Raw genomic sequence first — 26,473 nt, 5'->3', positions numbered from 1 at the left:
AAGGAACTAATCTTCGAATTCAAAGACAATCAATGCATTGAATCAAGCGATTGCGTAATGAGTGATTAGAATTCTTAGTTCAGCTTTCTTAGCAACTAAGCAATGTCGAAATATCCGCATTCATTTTTTTTATGACGTTTGATGTAAATGTCACAAAAACCAGCACACGTTGACATGTTACCGCGTTCCTATAGAAATTCCATTATCAAAAACAAGTAAAACAATTTATGTTAGTAACGAATCTATTGCAGAATGCAGTGACTGATCCCCAGCTATCACTATCAGACATGACTGCAAGCAAATTGTTCGTATTCGCTGCTGACGATAAATCATGCGCGGTTAGTAGAGATTTGCGTGTCACAACTGTTAAATTTATGGCCAAAGCAAGGTCGGCCCTAGGAACATATTCCGCATGATATTACCTCTTTGTCTGTAAAACACTGTGTTTTAACTATTTCATGTTTAACTACATCACGTTATCGAACCTTATCTAACAAAAAAATATGTTTTAAAATGTTATAACTACATATTTATAAATACAGCTTTTAATGCGTATTGCACGCAAGCTTTCGTTCACTAAAATTTATGCAATAACAAAGTTTAAAAACGAGAAATATCATATAAACAAAAACAATACTAAACCTTAATAGTTTTAAAAATTCAATGTTAAGAAAAAATCTTATTTTCAGCCAAAGCTTATATAGTCCACTTAACCATAACCTTATAAAATTCTGTGTATGCGCCAATTATTTCTTAAAAGCGGAAAAATTACATAATCATAAATAAGTATATATATTTTGCTTAACTTTTTTTACAAATTATGTTTATTTCATTTTTGTGTGTTTTTAACATTTTTGAAACATCATAATTTACTTGTGTGCATGGAATCGAATTGAACGTTACAAAGCGAGTTCTTCACACCCTTCACTGCATGTACAGCAGTTACGAGAGGTTGGTCGGTGAGGTTGAATTTATAGGAATTTCCAACAATTATCGACCGAAAGCGGACATACGGTGTACAATATCGTGTTATTCATATTCAATTGCCGCTTTAGCCAAGTGGCTAAATTATAAGAGTGCAGAGCCCAAAGTCCTGTGTTCAAGTCCCGCGTCGGGCCAAAAATGTTGATTTTTTTGTTAAGAAATTCTCACTAGCAGCTAAGAGTATATTTCCAGTATTCGACTCCTGTACCTCGGAAAGAATTGCGAGGTACAGGAGTTCTTTTGACGTGCCGCCCCGTCGATGCATGTATTTAACTTACAGTTACGCACAGTTTCAATAGAATATCTCACGAGATTTTTAATTGTCCTTGAAATTGGTCGAACAATTTAATAATATTAAAAAAAAAACTCAATTCTTTAAATTTATTATTTCTTAATTCTCCAATATCACTTGGTACGGCGAACACGAAAGAGCTTTAACGCCATAGCTTTCGTCGACAAATGAGTTGTCATTTGCTTCCGAAAGGTATCCTAATCGTCACAGACTAAAAAGAGTCATCAGAAAGCCACAATCCACCACATTGTAAGACCGGTTTAGGCGCTGCTTTTTTGCTATGACGTAATGTTCTTGGTATTAATATTAAAAAAAAAAAAACGTTTTTTAAAAAATAATTTACTAATTTCTAATACACTGTGCAATGTTTTAATTTAATTCCAATTACTAAGGCGTTGAATAAAGCAACTTACGATAAAATCTTTTAGCTTATAGTATTGTAAAATCTTATACTACGAACCTATTATATTAGTCCTAAATTCTACCCTTCGCTAATAATCCAGTTGTAATTTGTGTAAAAGTAATAATGTCACTTGTAATAGTGTTTTAAGTAATAGATTTGGTTCAATAAAACGATAAAATAGGTGGGTACGTATGTTGTTACAGCGACTGTAATAACTCATTTATATCACGCAAAACTTTATAACAAAATGTTTGATCAATCGATTCTTGTAGAATCGTATTAAAATCAAATAATACCAAATATTCATGAAATTACTGAGGTAGTATTATAAGTCGATATTACGATGTATGCATTTTCATAATATTACCATAAATTTAATTTGTTAAATTAAACTTAGTTTTATCGGCAGATTCACCTGCCACGTGTTCATAATACTCATTCGACGTAAGGTCGGTATGTCTGTTTCCGTGTTTTAAACCATCTGTGTGCTAAATATCAAGACGATTTATTGAAACGTGAAAGCATTACAAACAAACAATTTCACTGTGATATTATTTGTATGATACTTATGTACATATGTATCTATAGATACAAAAAATATATATAATAATCTCACAATAATTGAAAATATTTAAAAAAGTAGTAATATAATTAACCTATATAACTATTCATAATTCAATAAAAAGAAAAAATAAAACATTAAAAATTGGTTTTTGATATTGTTCATATATTATACCGTAATGTTTTTATTGTAATCATGTTTTCGGACGTGGGAACCTCGGGAAGGGTAATTGATTATATCCGAAAATAGGTATTTCATAGGACGCGTGTTCATATACTGCCATAATACACGCAAACTAGTTATAAAGACATTATTTTGGCCCACTTTATCTACACCAAAGGTAATAATGTGTTAGTAGTGACATAATTAATAGATAATTGAATTTTACTTGTTATAAAAAATCTTAAGTTTAAATTTCAAACATTCAATTCACTAAGAAGAATGTAATGTCGTGTAATTACTTTCTAAAGGAATGCTGGTGGTGTTAGAGTTACATAACAGTTTTCATTACTTTATATCTTATTAGTAGGTTAGTTAAAAAGTGAACAAATTATTTCATTTAAAAAAAACATGCTTAAAAATTTAAGCGTGTTAATTAAAATATGTGACAGAAATTCAACGTATTGCGTTCGAAGTTTTCTTCAATTAATATTTATTTTGATCTCTTGAGGTGTATTTCATTATGAAATGAAACTCAAAACGAAAAAAAAATTTTATTCCATAAACAATATATAATATATTAACATAATATCAAACATAATAACAAACAAAACAAACAACTAAAAACATCATATTCGATTAATAGAAAGCTATGTCGGTATACAGATAGATGTACGGATATATTATACAGTTGTGGGAGACAACAACTGTTACATTGCTCCATAAAAATTTTCTCTGTCGTCTAAGTATAATTTCGTCCCTCGAAAACTCACAATAGATATAACCTTGTAATAGCTGACGACAAATTTAGAGAATTAAAACATTGATATGACATAACTAGACATCGCAACTTGCGCTATATTTTGAAAAAAAAAAAACATGGCAGATTGCGTGTTAACGTTAACAACAAAAAAAAAAGTGATGATAATTCCTTTAGAAATATGACCGTAATAATTACGGAACATTGTTTTAATAACTATATGGTAGTTCAAATGCTTATTAGGTACGTTTTAAAACAATTCTCTACACAATTATTAATGACTTACAATGTTTACAGGATTTAATTAATTTTTATATATGTATTTCGCAAAACGGCAGCGGAATACATACAAACAATAATAATTAAGGAATAAGTGTATTAATTAAATAAGTAAATGCTTTAGGTTAAACCTGTAATGTTTACACATATTTTATAAATAAATAAATAAATAATTTAATAAACGAGATATAATCTAATAATAAACTGTTTTTTATAATAAAAACGACAAATGATAGAAGTAAATATATTTTTATTTAATTTATATAGTTGTAATGCCTATCACACTTCCTTATTTTTATTATGTGTAAACCAGACGACAATGCTTACAATAAACGTTTCCACTACGTCCGGACTCGGCCAGCCACCGCTATTACTCATAACAAGAATTTTATATAAATAGAATCACTAATAGGGATTCTAACAATTCGTCATTTTTAATATTTCTTTAAAACAGATTTACACAATTTAAATTTATTTTGGATTTATTTTTGGCTAAAGTACTTTTACCCCGAAAATGTCCTATTGCTGAGCAGAGGTTTCACTAGTGGTGAGATGAGGTTTAGAGGTTATTCAACCAGGCTGCTTTCCTGATTGGTGGTACACGTGTAAAAATGGTATCCTTCGCTGGCTATGTGATGAATTATAAAACACAGTATGAAAAACTCAGTGGTTGCTCCCCTTACAACCTGGGTTCCTTCAAACGAAGCGTAAAGAGGCATCTTGCGCGCGGGCAAGGCGGGGGCGGTTAGTGCAGAACATTCTTCTCGACTGTACTAGCCGTCGTTGCGTTTGGACTGCACTACCACTTACCATAATAAGGTGAAGTGGAGTCATTTGCTTTCCCGGTTTTTATATAAAAAAATAGCAATATGAACCCGCATTCATCGGTCAAAATCAACCTGCTCTATCAACTAGGCCACCTCAGCTGTCGGCTTTTATGTAGAAAGATTTTAAATTTTTTATATCATTGAAATCATTTTTTACAAATTTCCAAGAATTAACAAGAAACATGAAATTAAAATGCTAACTTATGCTGATGTTACGATATAGATTTTACTACTTCTGTACTAATTAGGAGAGTTAAAAAATTTTACTGCCTTAACTAATCTTAAGTATTCATAGGCTGAGCCAGTAACAACTTAATTAAGCTTTAATATTTATTTTATTACAGTATCATTACAATTTCTTGCTTAAGGAATTTAAGATTGTAATCAAGAGGCAATTCGTAACATAAATATTACAATAACAAATGTCGAAATGTGTTTCCCTACAAGTACTTTCACATTAACTGCGGAACAAGAATCAAACGAAACGAAATATTATCAGTATGACATTTTAAAAGCCATTAATCAATAAAAAATATAGATAGAAGTGACACTAGATACAAAAACTAAGGTAAAATGAAATAGTTAAACAATTAAGCCTTCACATAACGACCACGCATCGTTGCGCCTACAATGAACTTGAACCTTAAAAGGAAACTCATAAATTAATAAAAATGTTAATTTTATTCTTAATTATATAAAGACACTTATAGAAATTACCATAAAACAATGACTTTTAAGCGATAACTTACAGTTATCCCTATAAATAAATATCTATATTTTTAATAAAATAACTTTCAACAATAGAAAATTCAATTTACGAACCACGTAGTATCACGTTGTCCGGATTGAAGGTGCTTTGTTAGATTCTATACAGCTTCTATGAATGGCGAGAGTGGGAAACTACAATCTAAAAGTTGTAAACACGGAGTATCTCAACTAATGTGAGACGTTATTACAGTTCGTCACGTTCCATAATTGTACGTCTAACCACGTGGGTACTTGCTTTTTATTGGGTCCTTGAACTTATTCACAATTTGGCCGGTCGATAATTCAGCCGCGAACACGTTCCCGCGATTACATTTAGGTTAAAAATTATATCATTTAAAATAGAGCGATGAACATTATTAACGTATTAAAAATAAATAAATATATTTTAATAAAAGAAAGTTAATAAAAAAAGCTATTTATCTTTACTTATGATTGAATTAATGTTGTTTATTTTCAATTCAGCCAGTAAATATTGCTCTGTTAACAATAATTACATCGATCTTGGTACCAACGCTAAAGAACTATGTCTGCCTTCGGGCTTGAAAAACAAGTTAAAGGACTACGAATATCTTGCAAATTGACGCTCTGTTTAACTACCTAGCGCTTATATTAAAATTATTTATGACCGCAGTAAAGGCCGAGAATTTTATTTGTATTTTTAAAACATGAATTAAAATTCACATGAGGATTTATAAAAACATCGCGGTATAGTGAATTCTTCCGCGTTTTATAATCTTATAAATTTTTGTTTTAATCTGTAGACGAGTAGGCGACGCGTTATATCCGGAATCAGAAAATTGGAGGTAAAAGAACAAACTTTACTGTAAGTAAATCAAACAAATCTTATTTACCTATCACAAGGCATGCTTACATAAGCCGATACTAAATCAAAACCTCAAAACTTTTAATTATGACTGAATACTAATGTAGTATGAGGTAAAGCCCCAGCATAACAATGGCAAATTGCTGATCTTTGACATCAGCGGGAACAATGGAGAGACGCGACTTGAGATTTATGACGTGCAGCGACTGTCGCGGTTTCAATAATACGCGGTCGGAACGACCCGGCGACCACGTGACGCGGATGAGAAACGGGATTAACAGGAACAGGTTCCATATGAAACTCAGGAAATCTAAGTACTTACTATATTACGCATTTAATATAATAATATATGTACCAATTAAACAATAAAGGTCTTCAGGACGTGATTTCAGTGCTCGTAAAAATATTAATTGGAATACATGGCGGTTTAATGTTTCCGTTTTCAACGTCACAATTAAGCTTAAGTCATTTATTGTAAGTTGCCGCGTTCATAAAATAACTACAAAGGGCAAGACCAGACACTGTTAAAAGCAGTTACGAAAGTGGCTTTCCTGTTACCACAATGATAATATTATTTAATATTCTTAGCAATTATTTTTAAAACATAAGTAAATACTACAAGTAATAATATATGTAAATATATATATATATATATATATATACAATACTGAATTAATAATTCACTTGTTTAGACTAATTTTATTTAGATTAAAATTAGTTATAATTTTTTTTTATTATCAAGTAATAAAAAGAGATTTTTAACTATATTGATAATAGGCCACCTGCCTCAAATTAATTAATACAGCACATCTCTAACCTGATTCATTTGCATACGAAGATTATTTATCGATGGGTCTTAAACACGTAGTGGGTATATTTGTAAAATTATCGTTAGGCGAGGGTTTATGATCTCTATAAAAAACAAAGCAACTGTAAAAAGGTAGAAAGAACATCTATGAGACTTTGGTTCGTGTTTTTAGAAATATTTTAAAACAGTCGTCCTTTGAACGAGACAATTAACTCAGACCGTTAATAATTACGCAACGTCCATTTTGAATTGTAAAGCAGTTACGATTTCAACAGAACACAAGGTAAATAATAGATTCGTACCTGACGACTACGTTTTTATTATTCTGACCGCATGAATCTTTACAATTTTATTGGGCATATTACCTAAAATTCAAGTTTTTACAACTTCGATTTTTTTAAGGTTACGTAATAAAAATGTATCCTGTATCTCAAATTCTGCTATTTCAATAAAATTTGTACATTTATTTTTGCAAGATATTTGCATTATGTTTTTAAAAGATGTTGTGATAGTTCCGATGTAGAGTTAGAATATCTCTTAAATGCATTTTACTGGTGGTAGAACTTTGTGCAAGCTCGTCTGGGTAAGTACCACCCACTCATCAGATATTCTACCACATAACAGCAGTACTTGGTATTGTTGTGTTCCGGTTTGAAGGGTGAGTGAGTCAGTGTAATTACAGGCACAAGAACATAACATCTTAGTTTCCAAGGTTGGCGGCGCATTGGTGATGTAAGCGATGGTTAACATGTCTTACAACGCCATTGTCTATGGGCGTTGGTGAACATTTACCATCAGGTGGCCCATATGCTCGTCCGCGTTCCTATTCTTTAAAAAAATGCATTTAGTATTTCAAAAATTATACAATCGTCGGAATTAGTTTAATAGATTTAAATTTCGAATTTCCCTAAAATACCAATTCTAACATCTGTAGTGACGCAATCAAGCAGCTGATCCTATAAAATATGTTGTAAGCAGAACCGCAATAAAAAGGAGGGAGCGTTAGTTGCCTCGCGACGCGCGACGCGCAACGGCCCGCTTGTAGGCAGCGCACACTACAGCTTGTGATCAAAATTTATTTTAATTCTTGTAATAAAATATATTTATTAACGATTATGCTAATAATGGCTGATAGCCATGTATGATAGCTCTTAACATGTAGCCAATTTGTGTCATTTTTCAACTGTACTGTAATCGATATTTTAAATATATCAAGATAAGCAAATCAATATATATTTTCCACTTAATTAAATATAGGTGGCGTTTGAAATTTCATTGTTTGTATTGATTAAAAAAGGCGGTTAATGGGTTTTATACAATGGTTTTTTTTTGTATCAAAATGTGCCAAAATTTAATTTAATATAGTGAGAAATCACACTATGTTACAAATAGCCTTCTAATAATCCCAATAAAATCGGTGTCATTTATCGAAAACGACCTTAATAACTTTAGGCGATGATCGTAAAATTATTAAAAAAATATTCGAGTCGTCGGCGTAGAGTCGTAAACTGTCTGTCTTACTGCATCGAGCTCGTATTGTGACGTTTATACACGGGCAGGTGTGAACATTATCTTAATTCAGTCGCTACTGCGATCGAGAGGCAAGCTTTACACTTAAATACCCAGTATCCGAACCTTTAGACCCGAAGACGGTATCTGTTAAGTGACAATTATTTTCAACTCATTTGCCACAAAGTTGCATTTTAAATGTTATGAAAGAAATAAAATATAAAGCTTATACCACACGTGCTACAGCAACTTTTAATTTAATTATTACTACCTTTGATAATAGTTGATTAGATATAGATCTTAGTTGCTTATTTCGTATTAAAGTGTTTGTTTATACCTTATAATATGTATTTATAATTTCATGTATGCCATAAATGAAACTGCAATGTTATTAACCAATACAAACTATTAACGTCACGACATACTGTTTATACATCAATCCTTATAGAGTGTAAATAGAGGAGTCTTTTTATCGCATTTAATTGCTAATTTATTCAAATTAACTGTTTTCATTCATTTATTGAAATTGAAAACTGATGCTAAAGCCTACTTCGTCTTTGTGATTTAATGCGGTTCTATAAGATGGAAACCTATCAATTATAAACTTAAAATAGTTGTGATAAGGATTAAAATTGGATAAGCGATTTTTAAAGGAACTATTTTCCTTCATTACAATGGATAACTGTTTATTTATTGACATTTAATATGATCCTATAAGGAACTAATCGAACTATAACTTTGGTTTTTGTAACTATATACACCAATTATGACACTTCTTATGAGATACAAAATCAGAATCTAAAGCTTAATCTCACAAATGAATAAAACGGATGTTATACATCAATTATAGATATATAAATTAATTAAATGTTTTTTAATACAAATCTACGCTTTAATGATTTTAAAATTTACATATGCGGGTAAAAGAGATTCCAACGGTTATATTTTATTCGACTCAGAATCGAAGGTAAGTAGTATTATACTGGATTAATAGCGCTAAATCGTAGTTTCAGTTTTAGCGAGGTCAGCGGGCCGGAAGGGCGGAGGTCGTAACCATTCGCCCTCACCACCTAACACGAGCCTTCGCGTTCATTTTGATTAACTCCGTTTGTATACACATACGGTGAAATAATAATATTTTTTTGTTATTACTTTTATGATTAATAAATTGACTAAGTAGGTGAGTTCTAGTTTCTTTATGTATAACCTTAAAATAATTGATTTAAAACTATGTAATAATAAAAGCAAAACGGCTCTGAATATAAATAGCATTAGTTACGCAATCATAAAGCCAACGGTACCGTCGTTAGTTTTTTAATCATTAAGTACATTTAAATATGTTGTTTTTAACTTAATCTAGTTTAAGATTCTAAACCTTTACGCTTTATTGGCTTCTAATGACGTATAGGAAAATATATCTGATCACGTACAATTACTTCCACTGAATTTCATGAACAATTCAATCGATATTCAATAAATCCATAACTAATAAATAGCTATTGTCCTAATGATAACTCGAATGGCAAGCGTATAATTTACCGCGTCCATCAAAAACGTGGAATGGATAAAATATTGTAACATTACAGAAAATACGAGTACACCATACTTATTACAACGATATATTGATTCTGGGCTTCTTGCTGCCTATACCTTAAACAAATATGAGTATAATATATCACATTTATTACTTGTATATTAACATTTTGTAACTAATGAAATGGAAACCAATATTCAATTAAAATAATACAAACTGTGAAACGACTAATCAGGCTATATATCTGCGTAGAGATAGATGAAAAAGACATTCAATAATCTATTAAAATGTCATTCCATTTTTAAACATGATATGTTATTATTATGTTTCTATTGAATAATGATCTATTGATAAAAAAAATAAAAAATGTCTCTATTTAAAATACGATGTAAATAAAGAAAGGAATATTTACTTCTAGGGAAATCAGTGCTCAAATTTCCATAAAAAGCATACGTTTCGAATTCAAGAAAACGATAAATATTAATAACTTTACAAGCTTATTCATTCGGTCAAGAATTTGAAATACCTTCAATTGTAATTCTTTAGAAAATTATAATAGCATCTAATAATTTCAGTTTGACTGGTATAAATTGGAATGCGCTTATGTTACGCGTGCTAAATAAACAGTCGAAATGAGAGACCGTAGCGCATAAATTATTGAATTAGGGTATAATGTTTTCCTGGTATTTATAATATTTGCATAAAGGCATATAATACTATTCCACATTTGTACATAATGAGCATACAACAATATTTACATTAAATTAATTTTAAATGGTCATTTATTATTTAAACATATTTGTTATAGGTCTATTATATAGTTAAAGATATAAATTTTTTTTAAATACCTTTCAGCTTTTCAATTGTGACTAATAAGGATAATGTCTTATTAACTCGGGAAGTCAGTATTGTCAGGTGGTACTCATAAAACTATGCGCATGCTTATTATTATTTCGTCCTCACGACTTATTTTACTTCTGTCAACAATTTTAATTCTATATTCTGTAGATAGGAACCAATCACCTTATATTAAATAAACTTAGTTTTTATATTGTAAAGTTAACAACTACTCTATGTAAAGCCTTTATGGCTCTCGTAACTCAAACTGCTGAAGACTGCTTGGTGTTGCTTGTTTGTCGAGACATATTTTTCGCGGCGCGCCGGTTTCGTGCATTCGCATTCATAAACTACGCGGACTTTGAACCCTAAAACACTGACACATTTTTAACTGAAAATATCCATCCACAATAGTTTGTCTCATTTACAGCCGAATCACATATGTCATATTCTTCAATATCACACTTACAAGTCACATTTCCGATAATTCAATTTAATGTTTAATGGCTAATTTAAAACACATTATAAAACTTCGCTTAACACACGGATCGCGATCGTATTTTCCGTTGTAAACATGACGACGGGTATGTTTTATGTATTGCGAGTGCAGTTCAGAAGGAAACTCTCATTATAATTCTGCGCGGACGGCGTTGATATTAACATTCGTGCACTGACCGTCAAGCACATCTCCCGTGAGCCGTGTGAAAAGTAAAAGCAAATCCCCATCTATCTAAGAAACTTCTCATTGTTTTAATTAAAAGCGTTCTGCTGTACAGTCTTTTCAATTATTTTGCAAGCATTCTTAATTCAAAAGGTTACCAAGTTTAGGTATCAATATAGGTAAAGGAACTTTCTCAGAAGGTGACAGCTGCCAAAGTTGCTGATTATAGCGCGTAAATTGGCAATACGTGTGTCGCATAGCATGATCGGAGCGCTTTGCCGCGCCGCCGTCAAATTGAACTGTGGTAGGTCACGACGACGCCTTAACAATTCTGACGCCACATGCATAACGAACACTAGAATTCCTCTCACAACTTGCACCGGCTCACATATATGGAACTGGACTATTTTAAAACGTCCGTTACATACGAATTTCCGAACACAACTACAGCCTGTATAATAATAAACTAAAGGAACGCCGCTCTTGATTGGGAACGGCGGATAACTTAATTTCGTTGTCCTGTGGGCTAATAAATTATAATTTACGACTTTTTCTGGACATCGGCCTCTATGAAAAAATGGAGTCTATAATAGAAACGTCTTTTTTTACCCGCATGTATCGCTTACGTTCAGTTAGCCTTTCAACCGTTTTGTAGAGTTGTAGCTCACTATTATGAGATAAGGAAGAATCTTGATTAACATTGTTGTCTCTTTCTATTAAGCAACTATAACAAAAGTTAAGTGTTTAATACTAATACGTAACTGAAGCGAAAGCACTGAATTCAACAATTACCTAATAATTGTTTGAAATGTATTTATCTTAAAATTAATAAATAATTAACCATAAAAAATCATAGGTGTAAATATTAAAAGAAATATATAACTTTTGATATTTTTATCAAATAAATTAATATCAGGTAATAAAAGGTAATGGTTACTTCTAAACGTTAAGATTTTTTTTTTAATTTAAAGTAAATTTGTATCTAATTAAAGTAAAACTACCAGAAAGGGACAGGTATATTTTCGTGTTTGTGTCTTCTAATATTAGAAGGGTTTATGACTTAAGTATGTGGAGGGGCCCATACATCATGGATATCGGCGCCGGCGCAAGCTTTCTGTTCTCTTACCGCCGTGAATATTTCAATTTTTGGAACGATCGTAACCTCTCTTTGAACATTCTCTATTAACGGAATTAGCTATTCAGTATCGGGGGCCATTATTTCGTTATACAAAATTAAAGAATATTAAAAATTTGGCATAGAATAAAAATAGAAAAAATGTTATTCGAACTTTCACCAATGGTAGACTATAAAACGCTAACAATCGAATCGTCTATAAAATTTTATTGATAGATAATTATCGGATTCCTACCGAAATGGTGTGATAAACTTTATTGATCGTTATATCGAGATCCGAGACGAATCTTAGAGTGGCGTGACGGATCGAGGAGATTCGACGCGGGCTATAACATAACGTGTGATTGATTAAGAATAATTAAAAAGTAGCAAGTGCCTAATGGGAGAGGTAAGTGAACTTGCATGCGTGCACTGCTCGTATTTATTCTGATTTATCACATACCGAGATAAATAAAGTCATTTATTTCATAAACATCGTTATTCATTTTCATAGCGCATATTAATTAAAAATATTTTTTAGATTCCTCACTATCGTAAATAACAATGCTATAAATAATATTATTCTTTAAGCTCTTAAGTTTCTTGAATTATATTTTATCTGAATAATTGTCCAATAATATCCAATTTACACATTAAGATACTGTAATTTAATTTAAAGGTAATACGAATGGATTCATTCAAATCGTTCTTTATATTTGTCCTATTTGCCTCAGGTTTTATTAACGCTGTCCCAATCATTTTTAATGTTTATGTCATTGTAAAATTTTACAAAAGCGCTGCATAAAAAGTATTTCAAGTAAAAAGCCATTGTAGAATCAACACGATTAACTGACTTAGTTTAAAAAGAAGACACATTGTTCTGTTAAACGCTGGTTTCGGCACGAAGCCCTCTATATCAAGGAAGCAATTCTACAATGTCACAAAACACAACAATCGTTAAGCAATAACTGCCTCTATATCCTTTCCAATAGAGTCCACCTAATATTTGGAGAACAGAAAATGTGTTATTTTCGTGTGCTAGAAAAATGAGCGTAAGTGTGAAAGGAATAAAAATTATTATCGCTTGACGTATTTGAGATTTTTGCATCGAATGAAAAGGTGGTGCGGTTATTTATACGAGGTGTATGTTGCCATGCACTGTTTATGTGAAATTAAATATGGTTTAATAGTTTACTAGAAACGGGTTAGGGCTCGGTTTAATAAGTTGGCGCAATTTTATAAAACACGACATACTTCGTACAGCGTCAACAATTTTGTGCAAAGAGCCGTTTAAGGCGATTATAATAATGTACAAACAATTTACGCTATCGTGTCTCGCACACACGTCAATCTAAACGCTTAATGTTAAAGTATGACAAATCGTTATTCGAGTAAACGAAGCGCTTAAAATATTACAAATGAGTATTTAAACGAAGTTGTAAGATTACTAAAAAAAATTTATGATAAAAAATAATAGTTTCGTTATATATTGATCCCACACTAAACTTTTGTTCGGTCGATTGTAGTGGTGGTGGATCCGTGGATCGTGCAAAATTATTAATTGCCGAGCAGTCTTCAAGCGTCGAAGGTAAGGCGTGTTCGCCATATTGAGCTAAAATATATAGTGTTCTAATACTATCGCAGGAAGAACTACTTTTATTATATTATTGTTTAATTAAAACACTAAAGCTGTCTTTTAATGCACACAAAAAGTACTCCACGCCCACCCTTAATAGCTAACAATTAAATACTTTTACTTCAATGCACGTCACTGTTACATTTTCAAGGAAAAATGCACAATGAAATTTATAATGCTATTTCTCTATATAGGTTTTCACTGGTAGTAGGGCTTTGTGTATACTAGTCTGGGTAGGCACCACCGCTCATCGGCTATTCTACCGCAAAACAGCAGTACTTGGTATTGTGTTCGGATTTGAAGGGTGAGTGAGCAAGTGTAATTACAGGCACAAAGGACATAACTTATACTATAAAAAAATGTATTCTTAGTAAATACTAGTTGAATACTTCATTACAGGTCAAAGGAAATCCAAGCACGTGTCTTATATTGTCTCATATAATTGTAGTCTTAAAGCTACAAAGTTGTATTCAAATGAGAAAAACTGAATGTATTTAAATGAGTCTATGATTTCCTGCGGTAAATATGAGTATAATCTGTGTTATATTTATTCATAATTACGTTGGGCGCCCTTTCATATGATTGCAACCTACACGTGTAATTAGCGAGCACAGAGCGGTTCGAGTTTCTCATATAATTTCATTCGAGTACTTGACGTTCGACTTAAATGGCCGTGAACAATATAGATAGGTATATATAAAATAAATCCCTAGTAAAAATGCCAAGTGACCGAGCGACAGACGTTTCGGTATCGATTGAAAATATGGAAACATACAATAAATTAGTAACTTTAATAAATATATTCACTAATAAATTGCATTTGATTTATTACAACGTAATAATCGGTCCTTACTTACGCATCGTAATTTTAATATGTTTAAAATGCTTACCGATTACAGTATCGCTTTCTGCTAAAATTCCTGTTTCGCTCGATTACTATATATATAAAAAGTAGTTTGAATATAACACGATTATTTAATATATAATAAAAAAAAATATATTTTATTACAATATCGATCCTAGTGCTTGCAACTTTTATGAGCTTAAATACATATGTATATTACTATCAGATATGTTATGTAATGTGTAATAGTTGTATTCGTTACGTTATATATATATAAATAACTGTTATATATTATATTAATTTAATTGATGCAATATTAATAAAGAGAAAATATTTATAAAAATATTTGTTATATCAATTCATATAGAAAATATGAAAATAATAATTTAAAAATAAAGCTAAGATATGGACATATAGCCTAAAATAACACCCTCAGGCAACCGAACCGACTAACTTCGAATATATAATAATACCTATTTATCCGTAAACTTAGATGCATAATGGCGTATAAGTATATAAACATTTTATTATAAACGTAACACCATTATATACCTTTCTTTATATTACGTAAACGAAAATTAAATTATACGAAGTTATTAACAATTATAAAAATAGGTAATTAAAACTATTGATTATTATTTTTATTGAGGTTTTTTACGGCTATACATAATATTTCAATAGAAACTTATTCTATTATGAAACATATACACGTTTCTCTTAACGTTTAATAAAAAAAAAATTACCATAAATCATAAAAAAATACTGCGTTATGTTAAGTCAGTGCAAAACATAATAAACCAATTTACTTAAGGGTAAGTCATTAGTAAAAAATATCAATTGTAGATTTCTTAATGGGTTATGAAATCGAAAATAAAAGTAATCGATACAATTTCTCAACAAACAAAGAGTGGAATCGAAACAATTGTAAGATTACTGTAGAGAGTCACGGATCGGTTGTACGTAACCGATGATTTTCAATGCAACGCGTAATAACCTGACCCCGCGGTTCCCAGCGTGAGCTGGATTTCATTTACCATCTTCATACAGTATTATCTACTTAGACACACTTGAATTTTTAGGTGAGATCAATTTGCAGAGGTCATTAAAATTATTGTGAGATACACTTATCATTATATATATAAAAATAAACTTATAAATACATTATGCATGTATTAGATATAACGGAGTAGAATTATATTGAGACAAATAACCATTGTGCGTATTATTTTTATACTAATACATTATTTATTTATTTTTTTGTTAGCTAACTATAATGTAAGCTATCACTGACTAAGTTATGGCCTGTGTAAGTGTATGCGGTTAGCGCATGTTAGATATTTTTTATTGCGGGAATTATAGACTTCCCAAGCGCTAAAGAAAAAACTGTATAACTTTAACCAAAGTGTATGTGAACAAAACATAGCTTTTTACAAATCAAATAATTAATTAATTAAATTTCTAGTAATCGCTTTTGGTACCAAATTGATTTAAAGTAAGTTATACTAGTTACTTTAAATTAATTTTAATATAGTAAATAAGCTCATAAGATATTTATCCAAATTAAAATAGATACCTAATGCATAGAGTATAACTTAGATTAAAGTAATGAAATTGTTAATAAAATATATATTATTTTTCCAGAGGCGCACGAGTTTCCGAAGATCACAGCGAGCTTTCATCGACGGTCGCACACAAAAAGAAAGTACGCACACGAAGATGCACCCGGGTTTCATATTTATCACTTCACAGCTGCACACCTATGATCGATCCTTATCCAAGATGGCCGCCGGCGCGCTGCGCGAACAGGCGGGATACAAGCGCATGCGCACCTCCTCCGCCATACCGCAGACCCGTCAATCTTTTTCACTGCACGCAATTGATTAACGCATTCTACTTATTAATTATATTATCAACACGCTAAGTTCAAACAAGCGTGCTCACTCGTACACGATTTTTGCTGCACTAAAATTCAAAAAACTTAGGCGTACCTATTCAAAACTTGAAAGCCATAAAACATATCTCCCCCATTATTAGTTTATGGCTTGCGAGTTGCGACTGTTACGGGGCTATTATGTTGTTATTTTTGTGTGTATTCAGTTTTTGTTTTGATTGTGTGCGGTGGACGGACGAGCCAATTTGGGGAACCATTACAAACGCTTCTATTGAGTACGTAGGGCATTCTTTATGAACTGCTTGTCAAGGTCGTTTCATTTGTCTAACCATACTTAAGTACATAATAAAAAGTTTTTGTTTTTTCGAGTATTAACAACATAATTGTATATTTCTTTACATATTTTATTGAGTAATAATTATTTTAAGGATCTAGTTATGTAATTGTTATTAGAATATTAAAATTATAATAAAAATATGTTTGTTTATCTTCTAATAATTAAATGTATTTCTATGTATATATAAAAACTAATTTAGATTCGATGCGCATCGAAAACATAAACTAGAGCACTCTTCTTGACGTGTATCATGAGTCACGGATGCGTTAGTCTGCATTCTATAGAAACTAAAGATTTATAACCTAAACTCAAGTAAAGTGCAACGCATAGCTAAGTGCTGCTTTAAAAGAAGTAATGTCGCAGCTTCAAATTACAAGAAAGTAGTCTGTAAATATTTGTAAATATTATAATTTAAAATCCTTTTATTTCGAAAATATATAATAAAGTCATAAGATAGAAATAAAATGTAAAATTATGCAAAATCTTTAAGAAAATAAATAATTTATTTCCTTTGAGTTTTCCCACAGAGTTTATATTGAATGTTAATTCAGCTTTAGTAGAACAACTTATTGGCAGACATCGTTCAATTACTCACGATGAAACAGCAAACATTCCTTAGAATGATTACATCCTACACAATAAATGTAAATACAACTTACTAAATTTACCTCTAACTATGATAATTCTGGTCAATTAACGATATTTAAACTTTATTTGAAAATAATATAAGCTATCGTTTTGTTATATAAATATAAATTTAAATAATAACAATTTATAAGAAAGTCGTTTATTAGATTTGCTTCAACACTGTATTTTGTTATTCGACGCGCATAGAAGTTGTAAAGTAGAGCACCGTCCGCGGCGGTTTCTGAATGACTCATGACGTATTCCCAGGCAGTTACCCGTACCTACGTTTTGATTTTACGCATTGAATATTTTAAAAATGCGGTATTAATTCTCTAACAACTTTTTAATTTGTTTAAAATAATCTAAGATTAAATCAAATGTCTATAAAATGTTGTCAATGCGACGGAATGTTACAATTGCTTTGCAGAGTTTTAATTAATTAATTTAAGTCCGAGTTGAATTGAAACATTTAATTTTGAAATAACGAAAATGTTTAATTGTAAAAATATTTATTATTATTGTGTATAATTTTGTTAACAAGTTTCACAAATGAAATAGAAATTACTAGGTATTGTGTAACCGAAATAGTTAAGATGACTTGAATAATATGAAGTTCTCAAATTTCCTATAATGTTTCGATCGTAACTTGTTTTAGCGGAGGCCAGTTCGCTTCGTTTCAGACCACATTATCGCACGTTTTAAATAATTGAGGTTCGTCCATTATACAAAAGATTGGGTATAGGCACTTGTACTTACAAATTACTAGAGTATACCGCCGGCCATTTTAAAATAGCCTTGAAGCTTCATAATTGTGGTACCGCACTTATCTTCTAGCTACCGTATTCTAGATACTGAACTAGTTTCAATAGATCAATGAGTTTATTTAAATTTGTAATATAATTGTAATTATGTTTTAATTCAAATATTTAAACTGCTTAAACTTAATTAGCGGAATAAAACTGAATTGACCTAAATAATAAAAAACGTGGTTCTTAACCAAATGTTCGATTCTCATCCATTCCGCGTCAGCACCAGTATTTGAGTTTTCACGAGCTTAAATTGGGTTTAAAAAAATCACCTCTAAGGCTTAAATGAATGGAGCAGCTCGGTAGAATAAGCTTCAATTTATCCCATTAAAAGACCTTTGCCCAGCAGTGGGACTTACAAACAGTTACTGTACTCAATACTTATAATGACCAATATTTAAATTACGGTCTGTGCATGGTACAATTATTTTCAAGCTTATGATTCAATCGAATTGAACAATTTTGTATGAATTACAAAATATTTCATGATAAATACAAAGAATGAAATCAATTGCTCTCGAATTCGAATTATAAAAAGACAAATTGAAATAATAAGAGAGTCATGTACAGAGGACGCGAGGGAGCAACTAGGTAGTGATTACAATATCTCATTTCCCTTTAATAAAGGAGCATTTAAAATATTCTGCCTCGAGCGAAATTCAGTCGCCAATTTTGGAACCTGTTTAGAAATTATAGGGTCAGGTCTCAGCTTAAGGTTAGATGCAGGTTGTAACGCGAGGCAGAAAAACTACGAGCACTGAAGAAACCCTTTTTTATATTATAAATATGCATGTCTTTTATACGGTTATATACAAATTACGATACATGTTATGAATAATATGATTAAATATATATTATAAAGGATAAACCATTTTGAACAAATATTTTCCGTATATATTATAAACTTATTTTTTTGTTCCTTTTAATTGTGCTAATTACGCTGTATTTAAGCGCATCATCAAATCATTCTCCTCTTTAAGCTTAATTACTAACAAAGTTCTTACAGAACGTGTAAAGTATCGCAGTTCCGTATAAAGAAGTAACTTGAATATTAATCGCGATTTAATGAACATTATAAGCGTAGCGCCATCTACCGTCAAAGATATTTATAAAAAATATTGGTTTTAATATTGAGCATAAATCATAAAATTTCTTGTTAATCATAAAAAATATAGTTTGTATTTTTTACTTAATTGCATAGAATAATATTTTAACTGAAAGAGGTAACGTTAAACATCCAATAAGAACGGTTTGGTTAAGTATGTAAAGAATATAAACGCTCTTTAATAATTGTTTATATGTGTTTTATTATATATATTTATATTTGTTAATGATATGAAAATACAAGATTTATTAAATAAAATTATCCATGCGGCCGCGGTTTCACAAGAGGACCCTAAATCAGAGTTTGTATGCAAACAATTTCTGACGAGTGATTTATAAGGAACTACACTTTGCTTTTTTCTCCAAGAATTAATTACACGGCTACATTTATGCTATGTTTTTCCACGTTCATATTATAAATCATTTCGGTAATATAAAAACACTAATTAAGTTATAATAAAATGTTAAAAATTTAATTTTTAAAACAATCCTTAACTGCATTTTGTTAAAATTGATTTTAATGAGCGGCTCGTAACGTTTTAATTTGGAATAACGTATTTATAAATTACGATTAAAGTTAATTATTGGTTTTGAATAATTTAAATTAAAAAGATTATTCATTACAAAATTATGCAACAGATCTAAAGAGTAATCACTTTTTCTGTATCTTGATTCATAGATTTAGATTGGAATTAACGTTCCAATTATAAAAACAAATTTGTCGTATTTGAAATACAAATAAAATTCGATAGCTATCGAATTCGTTATAAGGACGAGAACAGACAAGGCTGGCCTCATACGGTCCACATGGACACGGCCTTGTATTGTTTTCGCGGGCCGCGTTGCGTGAACCCAAGTGAAATATGGCCGACAGTTCGACTACTCATTTTGGTTATTTTTATTTTTTAGGCCGTGTTACTTAATTTTATCAAGTCGCATGAGTTATGAGAATCAGGACCACACGCGCGCCGTGTTAATTACGCGTTAGTAATACGATTACCTCTGCATGTCACTTGAATTTAATTATAATTGATATTATACGATACAATATCTTATGAAACAAAGTTTCAAAGTATACACAATAATGAGGTAAAATATAAAATTAATTTCCGCATCGTGCCCGTAATGTAAAGGTCTTGAAATTTGCTCATTGAAATAAAAATTGTATTTATCACAAACAAGACATTCAAATAAGAATCTCATTTAAAATAGATTCCAACCAGATATCTCAATAACTTGATACTAATTACTTATTTATGCTAATGAGTACAATTATCATTTTTAAGTTTTTAAATTCTTGCAATTGCTATATCGAGCGCTGGTGTCAAGTTCGACATACAAAATAGCGGCTGTTGGTTAGCACTTGAAGCTAAAGTTAATAATAATGCGCCCAAACTAGACCGGGCCATTGACCCGGGCGGGCGGAGCGGCGCTCGCGCACCCAGGAGCTCTAAGATGTAGCATGACAAAACTGCTAGAATCATTATTCTTACCCGCAACGTGTAAAATTTTAATGAATGGAATTCTTTTATGATTTGTTTTTTTTTCTTTTAGTTAGTGCTAGTCTGATGATTTTATCTTTTTTTAAACATTTCATAGCTATTTGATTCTTGATTTGAAAATGAAATAACTATTGTTATTTAGTCTCAATTAAATAAATTATATAAAGAGAATTCAGTATAAGTAGGTTGGATGTTTAATGTATTGTTAAATGTATTTTTTTAAATACTTATATCGAAATAGATTTGTAAATATATTCCTTATAATGTACATGACGAAAAAATAAAAATTCCAAAGGTATGCGTGTGTATTATCATAATATCATTATATTTTTGTCTACAGTTTTGTGGTATTCAAAATATTAGTCTTTCCAACGATAATACAAAATGTATTATAATACAATTTTTACAAGTTTTGTGATTTACATTATTATATTCTAAATATTTTAGCGCTTAAAATAGATAATATACTTAAATATTTTAATTTCAGACATTTTTTTAGTGTTTTATAAAAATATTATTGTGATGATTTCTTGCAATAATTTCATCATTATCGAGTGCTTTTCGCTGATATTTAAATTGGAAAATAATTATTTTTGACTTATTGGTGCCTATTGGCATCTTATTAGAGTGAAGTACCTTTTTTTTTATTACGAGAACCTATTGACTCGATCGACATCAGCTACATTTTAGAGCTTTCTTCTAAGTTACTCTACGGTTATTTTGATTTACCGTTAATTAATTTATTTTTGCTTAGAATCTATAAATTATGTTTCATATTTGAATTAAACGTTTAATAATTATTTTATTAATTCATATTTTGTGTGTACCTGTTTATAAGTTATTTTCTGTTTGATGGCGTATTTAATGAGTAAAGATCTTACCTGCAATGGCCATCCAAGGATAAAATGTGTGGTTGGTGGGCTGGTGTTGGACCGGTTGGGCAGAGGCTGCGGCTCCGGGTAACGCGCATTGGTTTCCCCAGGGAAGGGCTCTGCCTGGACTTGACGATTCACTGTACCGCGCTTCTGGCGTGCACGCTGCGGGTCTCACGAGTGCCCCGAGGCCTGAGCCCCATGCCTCCTTTCCTCCATAACCATTTTGTTGCTCACCACCCGCTTTGGAACAATCTGCCTTTGCGTATTGCTGCTCTCCCGCGTAAAGTTTGCAAGCGGCAGCTACTGATGCATCGTATGGGGAGTCCTGAGGCCTCGGCTGGTGCAAGGCATGGGGTTGGGCGTACGTCAACCCCAGGGGAAAACCGCGGTACTGATCGCCGCCACCGCCGCCCTGATGCACTCCATGGGCCCCGTAGAAACCGCCCTGCTCGAAATAGGAGTTCATTCTGATCGGTCACCGACACTAACGTCACTGAGTTAGGAAACACTTATGTCATCGCGGCCCCACGCGCCGTGATAACGCGACCTCCGCCGTCACTCCGAATAGATGAGTGAATATTAACTTTATTAATTTTATTGCCTATTAAACGTCACTCGAGCGTCATAATGTGTTTCATCGGCGATAAAGGCCGGTCGACGTGTGTTTACTTTTTACGATTATTTTACGACTTTGAAGCACGTGCCGCGGGTTTTACGAGTTTTTAAACGTTTCCCGGTGCGGGGTGGTATCGCGACAGTGCCGTCGTCACGTGCGAGTGTCTGAGGAGTGGTCGTTTTAAGTTGTGGTAGTGGACATGTGGTGAAGGCGTGTGTCGCGAGCGAAGTTTGCAGTCGCGTGTGGCGGGAGCGCGCGACTATGTGCCGGGTGCGACCGGCGCGGCTCGGCTCACGCAGTCTACTGAGAGCACGGAGACACGCGCGCCGCCCCGCGCGCCGCCTGCGATCGCAACACCGACGATTGTTCCGTCCCCTTTTCGCTAATGACTATAAATATTATCAGTAACGCTCTCTTTTCCCTTGCTTATCACTCCTCCTGAAACACGTGTCTTGTTCCTTAGCTCCGAGCCCGAGCACTAGACTTGATCATAGTTTCGACACTATGGGCAAAAGTGTGGGTCTCTACAAAGTAGACTCTACAATCTTTATGAAATACATCATTTGCATCTTAACATAAATGTCTTCATAAAATTTCTAAAATAAGATTACCAATGTCTCTAAGTGGCACTTATTAATCCTTTATTATTCCTTAACACGGCTCATCACAGTCAACAAGCAAAAAAGTCTACAAAAGGCCAATAATGACTCCGCTACTGAAAAGTTAAGCCGCAAAGTCGTAAACTCATAAACGTACAATTAGTGAAACGGGCCAGTAAAGAAAAGATTTTACAACCACTCCTCGGTCGGGCCACAATGAGCGCGCAGTATCGTAACAAGGTGCTGAATAGAGTGAGAAGTCGTAAAGATGATTATTATTTCTTCTACTACCTGTTTTATACGAGTAATGTTGCTATCACTGTCGAGCGTACGCATGAGGTGCACGTGTGAGCGAGACGGGTGATGTTTGTGGAACGCGTATTGCGTAGCGGACGCCGTGATATGTATAGCCGTCTCTGTCCGGTGCAGTCTGGCGCGTGCAGTGGAAGACGCACTATCGAAGGGTAAACAATAGCGCATTATCGCAAGAGCAGTCGGTTCGCGCGTCCAAATGAAGTCATCAAGCGAATGAATGGCTCTGGTGGAGTGTACCCAACGACACGCTCGCATTTTTATTTAGTCAACTCTTTAAGCAAATATTTACGAATAAAAGGGCGGGTAACAGGTCTACAATAACACTGGACTGACAAAAATATAAGCATTTTGGGTATCAAACGTGAAATATAGCATTTAAATATTTCATATTATTCAATTTTATTGATAAGAAAAAACTATGGGGTACTTGTTTTTAAAATTTGCTTATCGTTTTATACATTAAGTCAAATGTTTAAATGCATTATCATTTATTTAAAAAAAAAAACTAAATTTGAATACATTTGATATTCGATTAAATTTTTTCACATTTTCAACATCTAGTTAGGCATAACTAATGAAATTTGTGAAATAAAAAACATTCTTAAATAGTTACTTACCTACTTGTAGATGGATACTAAAATACAAGCCACAATTATGTGATATCCAAGTTTATATAAGTAAGCTAATTAGTTATTTGTACATACAATTTTAAATAAACATATATAACTTAATTTTGTATAACCACAAAATTAAGGCTTAAGGAATTTTAACTCCCATATAAGTAATATAATTAGGAACCAGTAATAGACAATAATATTTATAAGGTATTTTTTTATCATAAGCAAAGATTTTGTTGGTAATGAGAAGCATATCAATTCTCTCATACCCTCAATATTACTTACTTATTTTATATAGGTATGTATTTAATTTTATGTTTATTTAAATCTAAAATATATGTTCGAAACTTGAGCACGACAATGGATGCATATTATGCAGTATTCGGATTTCTGAGTTCAATCAACTCGCTGTAAAACCGTGCTTAAGCTGAATATATTTTGTAGGAGGAAGAATCTTTGCCCATTTAAATTTTTCTAGATGTACATAACATATCAAAATAAAATTCAATTTTTTTACGTACACATTCACTTTAACAGTATTATTGTGACAACGTGTAAAATGGGCAATGGCCCGGACTAAGATCTCTCTTTTTTGAGGCTTAAAAGCCAATTGGCATAGTTGGTAAATACTTGCCTTTCACGCCAAAGTTTGTGGCTTCGATTCCCACCCAGGACAGACATTTGTGTGCATGAAAATGTATATTTGTCCCGAGTGTAATTATCTATATATAAGTATGTATTTACAAAAGAAAACTAGTATATGTTGTATATTAGTTGTCTGGTTTCCATGGTACAAGCTCTGCTTAGTTTGGGCTCAAATGACTGTTTGTGAATAATGTCCCATGACATTATTATTATTATTATTTACATTTCACTAAGCTCCAATTCCAATTCCGGTTGGTGGATAAACACTCACGGGGTTTCTTCATCTCCGAGCACGACATGAATTAAAGACGCAACGTAAGTATGTATATTATCATTAATTTATGCTCTCCCGGATTTGAACCTACAATATTCAGTTAAAGTCTATCCACTAGGTCATTTTAACTTAACGTCCGATAAGTGTCTAGCTACCAACCTAAAAAAAATGTGGCACGACATTTTATCATAAGTTGTCAACAGATAGAGCATTGTAGATTATTACACTTTCAAGTAGGTCAGTTAGCTATTGATATTCTTTATAAGAATTATCTTCGTAATATTCTAATTAGAATTTATATTCTGAACTATCGTAGAATATAACTTTAATCGTGTAAGGATAAGCTTGTAACATATATGATAATAATCATCTGCAATTAATGTTTCAATCTTTGGAATGTTTTTATTTTTTTGTGTGGACTATAAAACTAGTTTAATTATGTAAATCAGTCATAATCGAGTACTATTAGCATATTGCTTCGACTTTTTTGGTCAAATAAAAAAAATATTCGAGCTTACGAAATTAGTAGGGAATATTATATATAATTAATAGATAATTAAATAATTCAGCCTTTTGCTGCTTACTGCTGGACGAAAGCCTCCCCCAAAGAACGCCAATTATCCCGATCTTGAACAGTTCGCATCCATCCCGTATCTACCACTTTTTTTAAATCGGTGATGGCAAGGCGGTGATAACACTAACATATTATTATAAGATAACAAAATATTGATTAAATATTGTGATCCAACTTCGTCTTTCTATAAAGGTTTCTATAGACAAGTTACAATTTTCAACTATCAATATTACGTTGAATCTTTAAAGTTCTATCTAACGCATTACCTGCAAAGAAAAATCCTAAGTAAGCCAGCTCATTCGCATTCAAGCGACAGATGCGATGATATTCGCGTGGCGGGCGGCGGCGCCCGCGCAGCCCGCGCGTGCCCTCTGTGGCTCGTAAACACGATTTTTACTACCACTTGAACGCTCGTAAACGTCACGTGAATTGCGCCGTTTGTAGAACTCTCAGTAAACACCGCTCAGATTATTTCGTATACGCCTCCGGGGCTAAACCTCGATATAAATTCGAAACTTTATGGAGGCAGCCGGCGAACGCACGTGGTTTGTTATTATGCTGTTCTATAGACATTTATTGAACCATTATTGACTTGTTTAAAGTATCACCCGCATAATAGAGATAAAGGAGTCGTTGATAGTTTATGTCTTCATCGTACGAGGATACGAGCGGAGCGAGACGCAGCGTCTAGTTGTCTGCCCAGACTCGATTACTGGCGGTTTTATGACTGTAATTTTCCTTTTTATCGAGCCTCATGGGTTTATTGCTAGCCATATGATTGATATCAATCAATGCGCCCGTAATGGACTGTTATGACGTCTGTCTATGAACTGGATCGATTTATTACTAACACGTTTCGTTTATACAAGTCTCAGGCGAAAACCTTCGCAC

At 32.2% G+C, this 26,473-nt stretch overlaps 2 protein-coding genes across 2 annotated transcripts in view; one reads left to right on the top strand and one right to left on the bottom strand.

The window, feature by feature from the left end:
- The window catches only part of LOC126772923 (uncharacterized), a 54,683-nt gene extending 37,316 nt beyond the window's left edge, over positions 1–17,367 (top strand). Inside the window, exon 3 of the mRNA XM_050493524.1 lies at positions 16,442–17,367. Within this exon, the coding sequence (XP_050349481.1) occupies positions 16,442–16,684 (243 nt within the window). The 3' untranslated portion in view covers positions 16,685–17,367. The remainder of the gene's footprint in view (positions 1–16,441) is intronic.
- The window catches only part of LOC126772922 (homeotic protein ultrabithorax), a 121,089-nt gene extending 98,251 nt beyond the window's left edge, over positions 1–22,838 (bottom strand). The window contains exon 1 of the mRNA XM_050493523.1: positions 21,949–22,838. Coding sequence (XP_050349480.1) covers positions 21,949–22,408 — 460 coding nt within the window. The 5' untranslated portion in view covers positions 22,409–22,838. The remainder of the gene's footprint in view (positions 1–21,948) is intronic.
- Between the last annotated feature and the right edge of the window lie 3,635 nt (positions 22,839–26,473).

Source organism: Nymphalis io, chromosome 13 (assembly GCF_905147045.1).
Source record: "Nymphalis io chromosome 13, ilAglIoxx1.1, whole genome shotgun sequence".
Taxonomy (NCBI): domain Eukaryota; kingdom Metazoa; phylum Arthropoda; class Insecta; order Lepidoptera; family Nymphalidae; genus Nymphalis; species Nymphalis io.
This window is presented reverse-complemented; position numbering and strand designations above follow the sequence as displayed.